The sequence below is a fragment of the Taudactylus pleione genome, unplaced genomic scaffold (genome assembly GCF_031769625.1).
Source record: "Taudactylus pleione unplaced genomic scaffold, aTauple2 ptg000082l, whole genome shotgun sequence".
Classification (NCBI taxonomy): Eukaryota; Metazoa; Chordata; class Amphibia; order Anura; family Myobatrachidae; genus Taudactylus; species Taudactylus pleione.
In genome coordinates, this window is record NW_028284484.1 from 3233945 (window position 1) to 3254785 (window position 20841).

The window sequence follows — 20841 nt, forward strand, 5'->3', positions numbered from 1 at the left end:
GTCGGATCATAAATGAGCCTTTGAGTCATTAATTTGAAAATGTAAATAAGGGTTTAAAATATGCTGGCTTTTCAGAGAAATTTCTATTTGCAAACAACAAAGAATTACACCCATACGATCTTAGAACAGGACAGCAGAGGCGCAAGAACTGGAAACAATGTAAGTGTTCACCTCCAGGTATAGGCTGCAGAGAGGGGGAAGGCACCTCCAGAATACCGTGGTAAGGTTGGCTATTACCATTTAAATGACTAGACAACATAAAATGTGCAGACAACACTTTAATCTAGGTAGGCAGTAACCAGCAGACTGTGTGTGTCACTTGGAGAGCAGGTGAAACTAGAGATTTAGGTGACTTTGAACATGGCATGGTTGGGGGCTTCAGAGGCACTAGTATGAATTTCAGAAATGGTGACATTACTGTGAAGAACGGCAGCCATGTGGTTGGAAACAGACAAAAGTGGCACATTAACAGACAAATCACAATTCATATCTCTTTTTCCGGGATGAGATATAACAACCTACAACCTCAAATCAAAAAATAAACAATAATGGAACAAGTCTGTCCAAAATGCCCTTTTTACTAAACTGAAAATCAGCAGTATTTATTTATATGTAACAAAGCATGTTTTGTTGCACTTTACAATGATATGGAGGCGACCCACTGAAACAGCCTACTGGGTGACGTCCACGTCGACGGGACACAATTTCCTGCACGGGGGGGGGGGTTTGGTTTGGGGCGTTGCAATAAAACATCCACTGTGGCATCAATAGATGCCGGCAACTACTCACAGTGGGGAGAGCTTGGGGTAAGCCCAGCATATCCATGAGCGCTGGGCATGCTCCCTACAGTGATGAAAAGGGAGGCTCGCGTCATAGCCATACCCCCTTTCCATGTGTCCAAGCCCCTTTTCTGGTGTCCACTCCCCTTTTTCGGGTTTGCGCATAAGTGCCTTTTTAGGTTGTGGATGAGAGACGCAGATCTTAAACAGAGTGAAGAGATCCAGTTGCGAGATATTTTTATATATTAGTTTGTAGTTTGATTGATAGTATAATTACCACTTCTTACTTATTAGGCTAACATCTAAACAGAATAACAGCAGGCATGGTTTGATCCATTCCATGCTGCTGATTATATATAAGCAATATCTTGAATGAAGTAGCAGGTGTAGAGTGAAAAAATACTTTCCTAACATTTGAAAGTTTTCGAGAGCTACAAATGCTTTTAACATATTTTGATTCATTGTATATGATTTTAGGGATGTAGTCAGCATCCGGCATGCAGGATGCCAACGATCTAAATACCGGCGCCAAAATCCCGATAGGTCAGAAACCCGGCACCAGTATCCCGAAGGTAAGTATCGGAGTGTAAGGGGGAGGTTAGCGTTAGGTAGCAGGGTTAGGCATTAGGGGGAGGGAGTGTTGGGATTAGGGTGTGGGGAGGGGGAGGTTAGGTTTAGGCACCGGGGAGGGAGGGTTAAGGTTAGAGTAGCGGTTAGGGTAGAGGTAGGGAAAATACTTACCAGCCGTTCTTATGGGTGTCGGAATTCTGGCTGTCGGGATGCCGCTGTCGGTATTCTGAAAAGTGGCATCCCGACAGCTGGGATTTCATACCCAACCCATGATTTTAATATGTGGAAATTAAATATTAGAAATATTTTTATATAAGATCACACAGCTCTGTATCAATGTTTTTTTTATCATCATTTTCTTCAAGCAAGAATATGTGTTTAATGTTAACAGTATATAATACACTATCTGACTAGCTAATTTTAGCGCCACTCCTTTTGTTTATATTTGCTATATATGGGGGTGTGGGGGCACATTATAAAAAAAATACATGGGGGATGTACACTACAGGACAAATAGATGAGGGGAGGAGAAAAGCACAATACAGGATATCCACTTTTTTTCTTTGAGGGGGATATAGGACATAATACAAATCGAGCAGGAAAGGTGACAGAGCACAATACAGCCGCTGTTCTGGAGGTATTGGAATGGCTGACCCTTTTCTCAATGAACAAAGAGTAACCAACTGATGAAATGGGACAAGTTAGTGTAGGCTGAAATGTGCGAGATAGAGCTGTACCAAGTGACTGTTTCCTTATCTTTGCCTATATACAGTATAGTAAGTGTGAAATAGCCCTTTTCCTAGAATCCTGTTCCATACCACACACAATTACACCTGTATATTTTACTATTTTATCACATTTATCACCTAAATGTTAGCATTTCATAATTTTTATTTACTGGACAAATTTATTTTCAGGCGGTACCCACTTGTTGCTACAAGAAATAAAACAGCTTTATCAACCTGGTTTTGCCACTTTAAATCCAGTGAAAACATTGCTGAAACTCATTACTTTTAACAAACTCGTACCCTATTATATTCCCCCTAATGTGTGCATTATATAAATATAAATAGGCCATTTGGGTTAATTGTTCTTATTTGAAACATTTAAAATGTCCTCAGTAGCTGGAAAGTCAGATTAACCTCTTTATATAGATTTTTCCCTCCTCACAACCCCACCAATGTTTAGAGTTTGTCACTCTGTGCTTGTACTTTCACTAACAGCTGTTTTACCACCTTTTACTCTACACAGCAGCTGCTGATCTTTGGTAAGTACAAAACCCCTCCCTGTACCTTTTAGTACACCTCTTAGTGCCCAGAGGGAAGGGCGATCCTGAAGCCATGGTTCCCCAGAGGTTTCCTCCACAGGGGGTTTTGGGATATAGTCTGGAATCCGACGGTCTATATGCCGACCGCCAGCTTCCAGACTGCTTTATCCCGATTAGGGACGAATGACACGCATCTAAATCTAGACGCCTGTCATTTACCCAACATCAGGAGACCGGCGCCCGGCATCCCGAACGAGCGGATGCCGGGCACCGCAGCGGACAGCCGCGCGGGGGGCTAGGGCTCCCGGGAGGAACTTAGGGTTAGGGGAATTGGTATGAAATTCCCGGCAGCGGCAGCCCGACAGCACTGGAAATCCCGATCGTGGATAGGTGAGTATCTACTAACCTAACCCCCCTAACCCTCCTTAGGGGTGCCTAACCCTAATCCCCCCTCTAAGTGCCTAACCCTAACCACCCCCTTGCCCGCTGCCTAAACCTAAGTCCCCCGGGGGGATGCCTAACCCTAAGTCCCCCCCGGGGGTGCCTAACCCTAACCCTCCCGGGAGGGTGCTTAACCCTAAGTCCCCCCCGGGAGCCCTAAACCTAAGCCTCCCCCCCGCGGCTGTCCGCTCGTGGCGCCCGGCACCCCTACGATCGAGATGCCGGGCGCCGGTCTCCCGGCGTTGGGGAAATGACGGGCGTCTACATCTAGACGCCCGGCATTTCACCCTTGCCGGGATATGACGGTCGGGAAGCCGGCTGCCGGCTTTTAGGCACCCCCCGGGGGGACTAAGGTTTAGGCAGCGGGGATAGGGGGGGTTAGGTTTAGGCACTTAGAGGGGGGGTTAGGGTTAGGCACAGGGGGGGAGGTTAGGGTTAGGGTGGTTAGGTTAGTAAATACTTACCTTTAGGACGATTGGGATTTCCTCCTTTGTCGGGCAGCCGCTGTCGGGAATTGAACCATTCGGCTGGCGGTAATACATATCACACCCGGGGTTTTTCCTCTCCTGAGTGCTGAAGGATGACTCCTCGTGAGTCCAGAGGTTGTGCAAGTGTGTGGCTGTTATGCCATTATGTTCACCAATCAATCACCAATAAATGACATGCAGGAACAGGGGCTCTGATTGGAGGCCATCCCTGTGATGTGTAAGAAATGAAGTGATCACTAATGTGATCACTATACTTCTGTGTTCAGACTCCAGCTGCACTACTGCACAATCGTAATCATCAGACTGTGCATGTGAAAGTGGGCTGTGACGCAGAGGAATCCTAAAGTCTCCTGGAATATTGTGCAGATGTAGTCCATGGGCTATAATTGCTAACGCCATCTAAAAATGCCATTAGCTGGTGAGGCCATTCCGGAGAATGGCTGACGATACAAAGTATTCTGGAACTTGGCATTTTGGAGAATGGCTGACGATGCAAAGTATTCTGGAACTTGGCATTCTGGAGAATGGCTGACGATGCAAAGTATTCTGGAACTTGGTAAATTTAATATTTTCCCAGCCACTGTAGAAACCTACGGTGGCTGCTTTTGCAATCAAAATAGCAGATCTGTAGCAGATATCTTCAATACCTGCTGCAGTACCCTGTATATACATTAAGATGGTATAGGTAAACATCAAGGAAAAAGTTAGAAAATGGACACTCCTGGCGCAAGGTGAAAAAATGTACAAAGCACCCTGAAAGTATATTAGTCCTCACACATAGAAGAGGATCATAAATAAGTATATAAAAGGTAGTTTGTAACTTCGTGGGCGCTATTCACCTAATGACTAATATACATATAACGTCAAATAACATCATTCACATGTAGTATAAGAAAGTCATAAGGAACATTATAGTCCCACAAAAGGCTACAAGCCGGATTTATTAGACAAGGCAGTAGAAGTTGCCACATCCACTGACAGGAAAGACTAAAGGTCCCCATACATCAGCAATTGATTGCAGCAATCGTGCAATTTGCAATCGATTGAAAAAGGGAAAGATTTTTATTAGGGATGTGCAAGCTCGGATAGGTTCGAGTTTGCACGACGAGTTCGGATTTTTCCCTCCAAAAAACGGGACTCAGAAAGAGGGAAAACGTCATCTTGCATGGACAAACATCATAATTCCTGGACAAAGTCCAGGAATGATGATGTTTGTCCATGCAAGATGAAGTTTTGCCTCTTTCCAGGAATGATGATGTTTGTCCATGCAAGATGACGTTTTGCCTCTTTCTGAGTCCCATTTTTTGGAGGGAAAAATCCGAACTCGGCGTGCAAACTCGAACCTATCCGAGCCTGCACATCCCTAATTTTTATACACAATCGATTGTGGCAATTCTGCAATCTATTGAAAAAGGGAAAGATTTTTATTGCAAATTGAAATATTGAACGATTGCTGCAATCAATTGCTGATGTATGGGGGCCTTAAGGCTGGGTACACACGTAAAGATTTTCTGTCCAACCATCCAACTAGTTGATTGGTTGGAATGAAAATCTGGTAAGGTATGAAAGCAAATGACAATCAGCAATTTGCTCCCAAACGCCAGAAAATGGACAAAAACTGTTGTTTGAACAAATTGTTTAGATCAAACATTTAACAAACTTATCTAAACGACCATTTTCATCTGTTTTCTGGCATTTAGGAGCAAATGCTGTTCATCATTTACTCCTGTACATTACCAGATTTTCATTCCAACCAATCAACTAGTTGGATGGTTGGACAAAATCTTTACATGTGTACCCAAGCCTTAGCTATACCAAAACAAAATAAAAGAACAATGGGACACAAAATAAGATAAGAGTGTGGGCATTTCTTACCTAATATGGACATCAGCATAAAGAAGTAGAAAGAATTATCCAGAAACATTGGACAATATGATGCTTTGACCCTATTCTGAAAGAAAATATCCCCATTTATAGCAGAGCACCAAATGTAAAAAATAAACTTGTGAGAAGTGCACTTGATGAAAAAGAAAAAAACCATTAGAACAATGGGTTTCACAGGTGTGGAATGTGCATAGCCTGCAAGACAGTAAAAAGCCAATTCTCCAAATATCATGAGTTCGACAATGGAGGAACTATATAAAAAAATTAATCAATTCATTACCTGCCACACCACAAATGTTGTATAGCTTATTGAATGCAAATGTGGATTCAAATATATGGGATATAGAACTTCTAGAGCATTAAAAACTAGACTTTAAGAACATATAAGAAGTATTAAAAAAGGAAATGTTCCCCACTCAATCCCAGCACATTTTAAAAATGACCATCAGTTTCATCGAAAGTTCATCTATTTTTATTGGCTAGTATTACTAGGCGTATATCTCCTTTATTTTAAGATGTTATTCGAGTTTTTTTAGATGAGGCAATGTTAATATGTACTTTTTTTTCCCCATAATATTATTTATCACAGTACATTTTTGTTTATATGTATTCTCGGTTATTATTACACTATATTCTTTGTCCCTGGACATTCACCTAGTTAAAGTTGCCCAATCCCCAATAGTCTCCCATTTATAAAAGGGGACTACTACTAGGGGCACTGCACTGGGGGGACCACAACTGGGGGCACTGCATGGGGGGGGGGAGGACTACTGCTGGGGGCACTATATGAGGGGCTTACTGCTAGGGGCACTGCACTGGGGGGACCACTACAGGGGGCACTAGATAGGGGGGGATCACTACTGGGTGCCTGCATAAGGGGGGCCACTACTGGGAAAACTGCATGGGGGGGGGGACTACTGCTGGGGGCACTATATAAAGGGCACTGCATAGGGGGGGGGACGACTACTACTGGGGGCACTGCATAAGGGGATACCACTACTGGGGGCACTGCATTGTGGGGACTGCTACTGGGGGCACTGCATAAGGGGGAACACTACATGGGGCACTGCATTTGGGGGGACCACTACTGGGGGCACTGAGTAAGGGGAACTAATTGGGGGCTGTATAAGGGAGACCACTACTGGGGATACTGTATAAGTGGCACTACTATGGGCCTGCATAAGAGGGACCACAACTGCATACTGGGGGTACTGTGTGTAAGGGGTACTACTGGGGTTAAGGTGCATATGGATAGGAATGTTCAGCGTGAAAATAAAGGGGTGTGTCATGTTGACACGCCCCATTTTTAAGTGACCATGCCCATTTTTTTTGCGGCGCGCGCACATATCGGGGTGGTGGGGGGGGGGCTCCCTTTTCAAATTTGCCTTGGGCTTCAAATACCCTAGTTACGCCACTGGCTTCAATAAAAATAAGTTTAAAAAAAAAAAAAAAAAATGACCATCAATGCTCTACCAACAGGATCAAGTAAAGGACTTAAACGTATTATCGGCAACTAGAAACTTAAGAACACTGAGTCCAGATTGGCTAAAGCAGAAACGAGGTGGATATATACCCTTAAAACCCTCATACCAGATGGTCTGAACTCTAACTTTAAGTTAAAATGGTTTCTTTATTTATTCATTTTATTCTAGTAGAATGTTAACCTATTTATCAAACACTGCACTTTTTTTAAATACATTATAACAGACTGTTTTATATGTGTCAGGAATTGGGGTTATGTCTGTGGGCACAGGAACTAGGACCACTGGGCTGTATGGATGAGGCAGATATTAGTGATAACTGTGTAGTGGTGTTTAACTGTAAACAATAGTGAAGTCCTTTATTAGTATGACCAAACTGGAACCGGAAGGTGACTGGAACCAATATGCTATATGTCAAGCTAGGTCCGGCTAGACTTGAATGCCGGCCTGGGACTAGCTAATGCACACAGGACTGGACTGGGAGGTTCAATGGATGCCAGGCTGGGACTGACTAACGCACACTGGACCAGACTGCTGGAGAACCGGCATGGGACTGGAATGCTGAAGAATGGCACCGGAATGCTGGAGAACCGGAATGAGACCGGACTGCTGGAACACTGGAATAGGACAGGATTGCTGGAACACCTGAATTAGACCGGATTACTGGAGAAACAGAAAGGGAGTGGAATGCTGGAACACCGGAGTGGGACCGGAATACTGGAAGCAGGAGTAACCAGACTGGGACTGGTATTTGCTGGAAGAAGTAGTGCGGCAGAGCTGATAAATGCTGGAAGCAGGAGTAACCAGACTGGGACTGGTATTTCCTGGAAGCAGTAGTGCTGAAGAGCTGGTAAATTCTGGGAGCAGGAGTAACCAGACTGGGACTATTATTTGATACTTTATTTATTTGGCGCCACAAGTGTTCCGCAGCGCCTTACATAGTACATAGAACTAATAGGTGAACAAGAAACAAGTAACTTATACCCCTTTTACACCAAACAAATAACCCGGGTTATTGCCAGGTCGATCCAGATTGAGGCTCTGTGTGAACGGCTACCAAAAAAATAAACCGGGTCGATTTACCGGGCAATCTTACTTGGGTTGAGAGCAGGGTTGAAAACGGGTTGTCCCCGGGTCATGAGGCAGTGTAAACGGGTGCTACCCTGCTTATTTGACCTGGCTAGCTCCGAAAGATGCTGATTGGAGCTTCTGGGGCACTGGCAGATGATGTAATTTGTCAGTGCCCTGCAGAGAGAGACGCACATGAAGCCATCGCTTGCCTGCCTAACCTCCTGCACCACAGCAGCCTGACCAGCAGCCACAAAAGCAGGCAGGCACACAGCCTGCCACAGCCAGAACTGCAGCCTGCACCACAGCCTGACCAGCAGCCACAAACACAGGCTAATACACAGCCTGCCACAGCCAGAACAGCAGCCTGTAGCAATGCTGTAAGCAGTCCCCACCCCTCTCTTTTGTTGCCTTTTGTGACCATTTTTGTCAAACCTTAAAACAGACCATTTTTAATGACTTCTATAGAGAAAAGCAGTGATTAACCGGGTTCAGTGTAAACGTGGCAAACCCGGGAATAACCCGGGTCGAGTTGCAGTGTAAACGGGGTCTGAAGCAGAGTTCGACCCGGGATTGACCAGTGTTCAAATTCCAGGGTCGGACCCGGGATTTTGGTGTTAAAGGGGTATTACAGTACATTACAGTGCAGGACAGGGACACGACTTGTATACATTGCTGAAATAGTGATTAAAGCACTCACAATAAGCCGCCGGGAGTTGGCAGTCCCGTGTTAGATGCCCTAATGGGGAGTAAGGAGTAGAAGAAAATGTAAAGAGAAGCACATGAGGGAAGAGGTCCCTGCTCATGAGAGCTTACATTCTAAAGGGAGGGGCAGACAGACAGGCGTGACACAGAAGGGGTAGATAGGAAGGAAAGAGCATGAGGTGGGTTAGGATGAGTGGTATTGCTGGGAGCAGTAGTGCTGCATAGCTGATAAATGCTGGAAGCAGGAGTAACCAGACTTGGACTGGTATTTGCTGGAAGTAGTAGTGCTGCAGAGCTGGTAAATGCTGGGAGCAGGAGTAACCAGACTGGGACTGGTATTGCTGGAAGCAGTAGTGCTGAAGAGCTGGTAAATGCTGGGAGCAGGAGTAACCAGACTGGGACTGGTATTGCTGGGAGCAGTAGTGCTAGAGAGCTGATAAATGCTGGAAGCAGGAATAACCAGACTGGGACGGGTATTTGCTGGAAGTAGTAGTGCTACAGAGCTGATACATGCAGGAAGCAGGAGTAACCATACTGGGAGTCTCTTGCAGATTTAGAAGGCAGTATGCTGATTGATTAGCTAGCTCATCAGGTGGACAGCACAATTAGGAATGACTCACTGAAGCACTATGATGCAGACACCAGATTAGATATATGGATGGAATCCTAGCAAAACACAGGAGTAACAAGGAATAACTGTAACTTTCAGAGAGAATTCAGCAGTACTCAGTAACCAGGAAGTTATGAATGTGAATTGTTTATCTGGCAATGTGCAGGTGAACTGGAAGGGTTTAAATAGGCTGTCCTGGGAAAGGATAGGCTGCAGTGATCATGTGGAGTAATGCATGATCCGGATAGGTGCAGGAGTGATCACATGATGAGAATCAAGCCTGGTCACACAGCCAAACTGGAAACAGCAGGCAAATGCAGGAAATTACATGCACAGGGATATCCAGGAGACATAGCATGCACAGAGGACCACAGCACATGCCAGAATGCGACATGAGCAAGGTAATCTGATCCAGAGGAGCAGAACATGACAATATGCACTTTATTTTTCCCTTTCAGTAACATCGAAACATTTTTGCTGGCATTCAACCTAAGAAAGATGGGTGCCATTCCTAAACACATGTAAAAAAAAAGTGGCTACTATGGTGACATTACTTCCGGTTAATACAGGAAGTTTGAAAACCAAGGTTAGGACTTTTAAACATGCGCAGTTAATGACAGCCACTGCCGAGACAATACCGGAAGTTCGGACAGTGCAATGAAGCTGCTTGTTTGCATCTATATCAGGACTCGTAGTGGAAAGCGATTGTCAACAGCATGTCACCTCCGACCAAATACCGGTAGTTCGGGGTTATGTTTATGATGCGCTGAGTAAAGTCGAAATATTGGAATTACATAACTTCCGGTTGCATCGAAAGTTTGTTTTATTTAGATTTATGATGGACTCAAAAATTTAATATGCTGTATTATAGGAAGATATAGGTTTATCATAATTCACTGAACAAGTATTTTGTATATGTTATGTAATGTTTTAAGCAGTTTCCTGTATGGAGAGAAACAGGAAGTGAGCCTGATAGTAGGTATTTAAGGACCTCATGTTAAGCACACAACCATGCCTTGATAAAGATCCACAGGACAGGATCAAAAGGTAATTTTATATATTACTAATGAAATCAATATCACCGTTTTTAACATTATTACTTTTCTATGTTTTTTTAAGATATGCTCTTTCATTTGCGATTAGGGCATTCACACAGGGATTATAATTGGTCACATTGTTATTTTACTTGTGGAACTTTAATGTTCCTTATGATTTTCTTATACTACATGTGAATGATACTATTTGACATTATATGCATGATAGTCATTAGGTGAATAGCGCCCCAGAAAAACTACCTTTTATATACATCAAGGGGTTGTATAATATTTGTGGGTAGCCCCTGAAAATGGCTGTTTTTGGGATATATTCCCCGTTTTTTTTAAAGTTAAATATTACCCAGAATAAAAAGTTTCTATTTTAACATATAGTAAAAATTGTTTTATGTATTCATTGACCGAGTCTCCATTGTTTACGGATTGCTACTTTCACAGGGTCCACAAATTATTACTATACTATCCTGCTCCACCTGATATGCTGTATAGCAGCTAGACACATTCATATTGTATTTACCACACTATGTAATGTCCCCCTTCACTGAATGAGCTAGTTAAATTTATAATTGCCAATGTCTTTGTTTTGGTAAATATGGTAAAAAATTCACATTATAGAATAACATTAAAAGGGGTTTCCATCATCAGATTACCTTCTAATAGCTTGTCAGTTCCCTCCTGCAACAAACTAGATACTTTGATGTATCAGTCTAGCTTTTATGCCAGGCAGAAGCAGGTTGGGAACTTGCAGTGGCCCTGGAAAAATATGAAAAGTGGCCTCATGTAGGTTGGACTAAATCAACTATAGGCGGTGCCCAACACAAAAGTAGGCGGGGTTAGCAAATTGTGAGCATTAGCCACAAATGTAGTAAGCAAGACCAATGCAACATGGTAGGTGGATCACCGCACCTGTCACAGTAAGTGGAGATAACACCAGTAGGTGAAGCATTGCACTGGCAGGTGCAGCCAACAAGTAGGCACACCAGTGGGTTGAGTACACATATTAAACAGCTTTTCCACCAAAATCCCAGGTCTGACACGGGATTTGGAACACAGTTCCAAGCCGGGTCAGACCAAGGACTTACCCCGTTGCCACCCGCATGGGTGCAGTGCTGGTGCTTGGAGATGACATCATCACCAATTGCCGGAAACTCCAGCTATCCTCTGAACGCCAGACCAGAGCGGACCGATGACTTGCAGAGGGGAAGGGGGGGGATGTCCTGGGAGCGTATAGGGTGGAGTTACAGTCGTCACCAGGGAGACGGGCACGGAGAAATTACGTTTTTACCCTGGGATGGGGTAAAACCCGGAACGATCCAGACCATACAGTGTGGCTGTAATCTCTCCCTCCCTGAGGCCAGCTGTCACAGACGCCTTCCGATTTCACCCAATCACCATGCTGTAAATGAGTCCTGGAGCTGATTACCCGGGTCTTACACGCATAAAACCCTGCTCGAGACCTGGCAAGAAATGCCGGGTCAGTCGAGCCGGGATTTTTTCCTAGGAGCCTTTTTTACTGAGCCGCGACCCGGGTTGACATGGCAATAACCTGGGTTTTTGCTGTGGTGGAAAAGGAGTATTAGTTAAGTGATTGTTACCACTTAATCCACCAGCAGGTAGTTCCAAAGATTTGCACTGAAATGGTAATGAAAAAGCCTTGGCTGTTGGATGAAGCCTGGTCATCATAAAGTAGATCATTATTACTGAGGTCTCATCCACTATCACCCACCCACTGGGATGAGACCACATATATTGTGTTGTAGCATAAAAGAAAAAAATGTATCACAATGCCTCTGTCTACCATTCTATTGACAGCTATTCAATAAATGAAGCATCCAAGTGACCATCATAAAATACAGATAGCAACCTAATGACCTCTGTACATTACAAAAAGTTTCTCAGTGATCCCCATACAGTATAGGGAGCATCATAGTTAGAATAGTAAAATGGGTTGTGAAAGTGGGAGGCAGCATGAAATATGTTGTTATCTCATGTGACAGTTTACTAACAGTGATAATCATTATTACACCTACATCTTATATATTACAACATGGGCAAAAATAAAGACGGGTAGTGCAAAGCAAGAGTAATACTAAATAAACTTGACTACTAGGATATTTTAGTTTATATCATAAGAGAAATTATCAGAGTTATCTAGATGGCAGGTCCCTTTTTGATAAATCCCACAATGCAAAGATGAAAAACATTTGTAGGATGTATCTACATATTGTGTATTGTTTAAAAATACCAGTGTTCTATCTAATTTGTTAAGAGGAACTAGGAAACTCCAGGTCTCCCCTGAACCAGCTCTCCTCTACGCATATCACCTCAGTGATATGTCCAGGTGACCTCATATCAGGTGGGTCCCTAAATCGAAGGTTCATGTCTAGGTCTCGTGCCCTAGACTTGAACCTTAATGTTATGGACCCACCTGATATGAGGTCACCTGGACGCGGTGGGAAGGCCCATATTTTTAGCTAAAATGATGCTAAGCACCTCAAATTTACTCTATGTTATATTGCAGAGTCTTTTATAATTATTCTTATTGGCAGTGTTTAGTATTTGAAGTGTGCACCTGCAGTTTCTCTCTTTTAATCAAATCAGATTTATGTAAGTTGTCCCAGGAATTTTTCAAGGAAAAAGGACACGTATAGCCAAAAACAAATTATGTCTCCGTAAAGGTGAGGGAGGGTTAGGGGTGCCTAATGTATTAGCATTCTCTCAGTCTGTCTTTATTAGATATATATTAGATTGGTTTACAGGCAGTGAACTTATTAGGCAGAAGCGCCTTGAGAAGAATTTATTTCCATATTTTCCTGTAGTCCCCCTTCATGTCCCTTGTGCTCCTTTACCACAACAGGCATTGTCCAATATACTATATTATGATACATGTATCACTTGTGTTTCCATTAAACAAAACTGCACTGCAGACACATTGCAACTACATATGCCACTTTGTGATGTAACCCAGATTCCAAACAAGAATGAGTAACATTGTTGTTGTTTTTTTAAGGTGATGAGAAAAGGGGATAGTGGTCATTAAAGATATATTTGATACAATATCACACTTCGCGCTCAGTTTTCCCTACCTGCTAAAGATTTTTATATGTTTCTCCAGGCTAGACACTATGCACAGACCTTCCCGCCTGCCATGTATTCTGCCGATGTTAAAGACCCATTACAATCACTTTTTACTATGTGCACTACTCTCCCTTAGAAAACTAGATATCTCTACCCCATTTTATTGTTGGCAACGCGGAAGTGGTATGGGCTTCTGGTACCACTAAGTGGGTGACAGATATTCCACAGATTGAGTCACCCCCTACTTTATTGAAGCACATGGAAAAAAAACATTAACATTTTGCATTCCACTATCTACAGCAAGTACACATAAAAACACTACGTCATGCGTTCCTATCCCAAGCTCAAAGGAAACCTAGTGTAAGCACTTGCATTCTTCTTTTTTCCACAATCTGTGGAAATGTGGGAAGATAAGAAAGTTTTAGGGTAAAGTTATGATGTTTATTAATGATGTTTGCAAGCTTCATCTCACTAGTGATCCCGTGGCCATACTGTTTTGTTAACTGGGATCTGCAAGGCCGGTGCACAGAGCTTATTGGTTTTTTTACACTTACAGTGACTGTGGCCAAAAAGTTATTTTACGTCATTGGAAAGTTCCTACTCCACCTTTCTTAGCAGTGGTTAAATCCACGCTATTGCAACTATTATATTTGGATAGGAGGAGGGCGCTACCGCAAATTGAAACTGGTGTTACACGTTTCCACAACAAATGGGGTATATACGAGGGTTGTTCAAAAAGTAATGCCTAAATGCTCATACCTCTGAAATAATATGCAATATTTATTTGAAACTTTGTCAGTTTGTAGTTTAATATGTCTGCTAGCTATATATGTATTTTTGTTTAGGTAGTCCAAGAAATACCATGTAATCCAAGATGAAACAAAGAGCAGTCATTGAATTTCTGGAAAAAGAAGGCTGCAGTGCTACAGAAATCCACAGAAGACTGAAAAAAAGTGTATGGTGTGCGTACAATTGACTATAGCAATGTCAGAAGGTGGACGAAGCGTTTTCAATTGGGAGAATCGTCCGTGTGCGACAAACCACGTGGTGGCAGACCATCAACTGCAGTGACAGCAGAGAACCGACACAAAGTCGATGCCATGATTCAGAAAGACCGTCGTGTGACCATCAGAGAGGTCACTGATGAACTTGAATGGAGCCATGGCACTGTAAAAACACTAATCAATGATTTGGGATATCGTAAAATGTGTGCTAAATGGGTTCCAAAGCAATTAACCAGGGATCATAAGGCCCAGAGGGTGGAAGTGTGCAATGACCTTTTGACCAACTTTGAAGCCAACCCTGAGACGTTTTTGGAAAATGTCATTACAGGAAATGAAACCTGGGTATTCCTTTATGACCCAGAAACAAAGGCCCAATCAAGGCAATGGAAACACCCAAGTTCACCTAGGCCAAAAAAGTTTAAATCACAGCGATCCGTAAACAAAGTTATGGCCACATTCTTCTGGGATTGCCGAGGTGTTATTCTCATCGATTACTTGGAACCAAACCAATCAATCAACAGTGATCGATACATTATTACACTTAAGAAGCTGAAAGAAGCCATCCGCAAAAAAAGGTCAACAATTCCACTGTCAAATGTCATCTTACACCACGACAATGCCAGACCTCACACTTCGATGGCAACATCTGCCCATTGCCAAAATGGGGTGGGCAATAATGCCACATCCACCATACAGTCCTGATTTGGCCCCTTCTGACTTTCATCTGTTTGGCCCTCTCAAATACTGTCTCTGGGGTCAACATTTTGAAGCCATAGAGCTTGTTAAAAACGCCATACGTTCCTGGGTCAAACACCAACCACTGGAATTTTTCCAAAGTGGATTCACAGCTTGGATTGAGAGGTGGAGAAAATGTTTGAGGGCAGATGGTGAATTTTTTGAGTAGAGTCACTCTGTTACTAAGACTTCAAAGTATTTTACGGCAAATTTTAAAATCTGTATCTATAATAAAATTTGAGTTGTGAGCATTTGGGCATTACTTTTTGAACAACCCTCGTACATAGACTTGTTGGATTCTGATACACAAGCTCACATATCAATTTGTTTGAAATGGAATGTACTTAAATTGCTGACCATCGGGATGCCAGCTGATGAAATCCTGGCACCTGAATCCCGAACCAAGGACAGGACACAGGCGCCGGCTGTCCATCCCGATGGTAAGTACAGTGGCATCCCGATGGTAAGTACAGCGGACGCCATTAGCTGTTAGCCGCAGTGAGGGGGGGACGGGAAGGGTTAGGTATAGGCACCCCGGGGGTTTAGGGTTAGGCTGCGAGAGGGGGGAGGTTAGGCTTAGGCACCACTGGGGGAGGGGGGGGTAGGCACTAAGGGGAGAGGGTTAGGTTTAGGCACTAAGGAGGGAGGGTTAGGTTTAAGCACTAACTGGTAGAGTTAGGGGTTCAAGGAGGGAAGGTTAGGGTACTTACGCATCTTCTGTCGGGATTCTCAGCATCGGGACGCCGCTGTCAGTTTTTGAGATTTCAGACTCCCATATCCAACCAGTTTGAAACCACTACATGGTTTTTACTCCGTAATTTGGAATAGCTCTCTTTGCTGCACTGGGACCCTGGAGTTTTTAGGCAATTGTTATATTTGTAAGCTTTTTTTGTTTATGGTATTGCTATGGACATTTCACTAAGATAATTGACAACCGGATTTGTCTTCAGTATTTACTTGTTTCTAGTGTCTTTTGATATTCTTTACTTTATTTACACTTGTTACTTGCTGTGTGGTCATTTATACTTTTGTATGTTTTTACCAAGCTAACATATTATTGTAACAAGAATGTCTATTCTAATTTAATTTTATTAATAAAACTTTAAATTGTTTAGAAATAAAATACCAGTGTTGTTTTAGAAATAAATATGATGGATTTAAAATAGTTTTAGACTTATCCCAAGCTGTCTTTAATTATTTTTTTTAAACACTGATTAGGAGAGTAGATCTTAGTGATATTTATTACTAATTGTTATTTAAGTTTTTATTTACCTCTTCCATCCTTTTTCATCAGTAGTGGAGTCAGAGCGGTGTTCTAGCACATTTTTTGTTTGTTTGTGTGATTGATTAATATATGTACACACACACACACACACACACACACACACACACACACACACACACACACACACACACACACACACACACACACACACACACACACACACACACACACACACACACACACACACACACACACACACACACACACACACACACACACACACTTTGCCTGTCTATGTATCTTTCCCAATTACAGAAAGAGGCCAAATCAGGGGATTATAAAACAAAATGATTGTCCTGTCTGTGACTACTTTGCTACAATTAGGAGCGAAGGGGGCAAAATGCAGTAACGGTGTACAATATGCCCTCCTCGTGGCCCAATCTCACTCCAGACTCACAAATGTGTGAGTCCAGCGGTACTGTAAGTGCGGCATACAGCTGCACTTACTCGCACAGTGAGTATTTCACTCCTAATTGAATCAAGCCATAAAAATTTATTATTAATATTATATTAACTATCATTTTTCAAAGCACATTTCAGATGAACTCTGAAAAATCCCATAAAAAGTTCCGCAGACTACCTCAACCCTATCTCAAGGCCTAGATTTGGGTATAGGACTATTTATTAATTTGTGAGCCGTGCTTCTGAAGCGTGGTGGGGGGAAATTGGTGTCTCGGGAAGGGGATTGGGGGAGGTAGAGTGCAGCAACATACTGCAGGAGTACCCAATCCTACTGGAAATAACTTCCTCAGTACGTTGTTTACAAATGCATACCACAGCCGAGTATCATCACATGACTCATCAGCCTCTCACAAGCTGATTGAACAAAGTAGATCATGTGACCGCAAACAGACCCCGAAGTCACTTGCCACACAACATCAGCAATCTCCTTGAAGAAGGCCAATAGGCCAAAATGCTTTGGAGCATCAGGCACTACACTGATTTTACAGTATTGAACTTGTATAACTTCACTCCCACTGCGGACCTCCGGCCACCGGCACCGGGTAAAAGGCCAGGGTTCGCAAAATACGCGCTATAGCGCGTTTTTACACGCTACAGCAAGATTACCCGGTTTTTAAATCCCTGCGGTTCCCGCAGGACGCGCTGGCTGAGTTTGCTGCCTGTAGTGCTGCAGCAGCCAATCACCGCCGGCGGCCTCAGCAGCCAGTCACAGCCGGCAGCCTCAGCAGCCAATCACCGCCGGCGGCCGCAGCAGCAGCCAATCACCGCCGGCGGCCGCAGCAGCAGCCAATCACCGCCGGCAGCATCTCCTGCACCATTCACCGCCGGTGGATTATCCTGAACCCATAGCTGCCGGCAGAGTCTCCTCAACCAATGACTGCCGGCAGCATCTGATTTAATTGCTGCCTGACACCATGCTCTGTGCCCACGCATTCTTCAGAAAATGGATGGACTCTGCATCCAGGGACAGTGGTCAGGAGGACTCAGGTCCGGAGGTGCTGGGAGGACTCAACATGTACAGGGGATGTGCTGCTCTGACAGGTGGTGACAGAGAAAAGACCCTGAACTCAGACAGGTCAGTCACTTACAGCTTACAGTCATCACTGTGCAGAGCCCCCCTGACTCCTACTGTGTGACCATGTGCATCCCCCTAACCCTCCCTGACTGTGTAACTGTGGCCACCCCCACCCCTTAACACTGATTTTGTAACTGTGTGCACCCCCTTCAACCCTGACTGTGTAACTGGGTGCAGCTCCCCTAACCCTGACAATGTAATTGTGTGCACACCTTCTAACCCTGACTGTGTGCAGCCCCCCCTGACTTTGTAACTGTGCACCCCTCACCCTAACCCTGACTGTGTAACTGGGTGCAGCACCCTAACCCTGACTGTGTGCAGCCCCCCCCCCAATCCTGTGTGACCATGTGCATCCCCCCTAAACCTCCCTGACTGTGGAGCTGTGGCCACCCCCCCCCCTAACTGTGACTGTGTTTCTGTGTGCAGACCCCCTAACCCTGACTGTGTAACTGTATGCAGACCCCCTAACCCTGACTGTGTAACTGTGTGTATTTCCCATTTACCCTGACTGTTAACTGTGTGCACTGCCCACCTTACCCAAGCACTGCCTGCCTCTAACCTCCTCCTTGGCCCCAATACTATCCCAGCTATCTACTCTAACCTCCTCCCTACCCTTCGTACTGCCTGTCTCTAACCTCCTCCTTGGCCCCAATACTACCCCAGCTATCTACTCTAACCTCCTCCCTACCCTTCGTACTGCCTGTCTCTAACCTCCTCCTTGGCCCCAATACTACCCCAGCTATCTACTCTAACCTCCTCCCTACCCTTCGTACTGCCTGCCTCTAACCTCTTCCTTGGCCCCAGCACTGTTGCAAACTACTGTCTGCACTTACCCCTCCCTATCCCCAGTTCTGCATGCCCTTACTGCCCTCTGGCTCCAGCTCTAACCCAACTTCTCCTTGCCTTTAGCACCAGCTCTACCCCAACTGCTGCTTGCCCTTAACCCCCATAATATGTGATGGGACCCAAAAAGAGTGGAACAGGACCCTATTTTTATAAAGTGAGGGGTCCCTGGGACCCACTTTTTTTTTCGCTTTTCGCAATCACTGAAAGGCCACACAGCCCCGCTACCACCATTCACCAGCCGCGGAGAGCACCCTGGATATAAGGCACCACACCAGCTCTGAACCACTGAAATTGATTGACGTCACTCATAACACGGACCTCTGAGAACCGGACCCCATGAGAAGGGCCGCACAGTGGGCACATACTTATAACAAGCCGCCAGGAGTCGTCTCCAGCCACCGGCTGGAGAAAACTCAAATACCCTCTGACAGCCAGTCCATGCCAGGACGAGGAAAGCAACACACCGTAAGGTGTGCGACTCACAGACAGACCTTGGGACAGACCCAGCGCTTCTACTGGTAGGTAAGCATAACAACTTTTATTAGTGCGGGATGCAGCCAACACCAGAACTCATCCGGGGTAACACACCACTGGTTCAGACTACAGACTGCTCGAGCCCATAAGACTGTTGATGATAGGTCCAGCAGGGGAGACGTGCTGGTCAAGAACTGCATGTTAAGGAGCCCCCTGAAAGAGTCCAACAACCTCCCCCTGAGCTAGTCACATGCCACCTCCAGTAGTGGAGGGCAGCACTTTACAATGACCAGACGAGACTGTTCTATTGTCAAAAGATCAACCAGAAAATACCTTTACTGCCATCCCAGAGAAGTACTGTGTCTACTCAATAAACTGTTTGGCACCACAATTTTCATTGTCATTTATTTCCTACCTACTACCTGGTTGGACCACACATTGTTCCATCACTCCTCAACACACTCATTCTCTACCTTACTGATAAACATAACACCCACACACATTTTGCCGTCTCTATCCTCCATACTGATTGGCTGCCAGTCCGCATGCCATGATTGGCTAGTGGCCACTGCCAAATAAATTTAAAAGGTCACGCCAACGCTTCTGTTTGAAGAGCCGCCGGTCCGCGTTTGGTTCGCAGCTGGCGACAAGTAAAAACTGCTGCCATATCTGCCCTGGCGCCGGACCCGATGCTCGGTCAAGCCAGCACCGTTCAGAGATCTGTCTCCAGCGTAGACAGTAACAGTAAAGAATACTTACGTTGTCCATGCAGTACAAGTTGCTGACATGCTTTTATTGCTGAAATGGCCAGACGGACAGTCCTCACACTCTGTGTTTGCTCTTGCAGTTCCTATTCAGAGAAGATAGATTTAGATCATGTTACTGTACTGTATGTTTAATGTCAAGTTAAAATTTTGTACGATTGAGAATTGTAGCTATTAATAAATAATAGTTGGCTAGCAGGCTGAATCATTGCTACATAAAAATAAAACATAATAATAAAAAGATAGACCCAAGCGTGAAAGATTTTTGTTCCTTCTTGTCTTAATCTTATTTCTTTGAACACAGCTCTATTTATGCCAAACCACAATTGTCTGCCGCACAATCTTTTCTTGGGACAGTATCACCTTGAGTGACTACAACTCTGTCCACTCAACCACACAATGATCTGACCTGCCCTTTCCCCTGTATTTGCCACCGCTGTATGTTCCTGTGATGGTTCAGTTGTGTATTGTATTTCTGCAGTGTACAATATTTGTTTTATGTCTACCTGATGCACTGTGTTGCATACACCTTGTGGTGCCTAATAATAATAATAATAATATGGCTTTATGAATGTTGACTGCATATTATGAGGACTTGTGCCACAGTCTAACAGTCAAGATGCCCCTTGGTTGGCAAGCCTGGACAAGCACAGCTGCAAGACCGACTAACTTCTCCTACTCTGGTATTTTAGGCTCTGCAAGTATTTTTATGAATTGTTTCTGGAGTCCAGACTCCACTAGGGGTACACTACCCTGACACTAACATGTGCCGC

General features: G+C 44.2%; 1 protein-coding gene across 9 annotated transcripts in view; it reads right to left on the reverse strand.

Annotated features, from left to right (window-relative positions):
- Positions 1-20841, reverse strand: part of TNFRSF14 (TNF receptor superfamily member 14) — a 102573-nt gene that overhangs the window by 39055 nt on the left and 42677 nt on the right. For all 9 annotated transcript variants that reach the window (XR_015877772.1, XM_088468190.1, XM_088468188.1 and 6 more), the window contains one exon: positions 20064-20154. Coding sequence is in view for 8 of the 9 variants with exons in the window: in XM_088468190.1 (XP_088324316.1) it covers positions 20064-20154 (91 nt within the window). In the remaining variant the exon portion in view is untranslated. The remainder of the gene's footprint in view (positions 1-20063; positions 20155-20841) is intronic.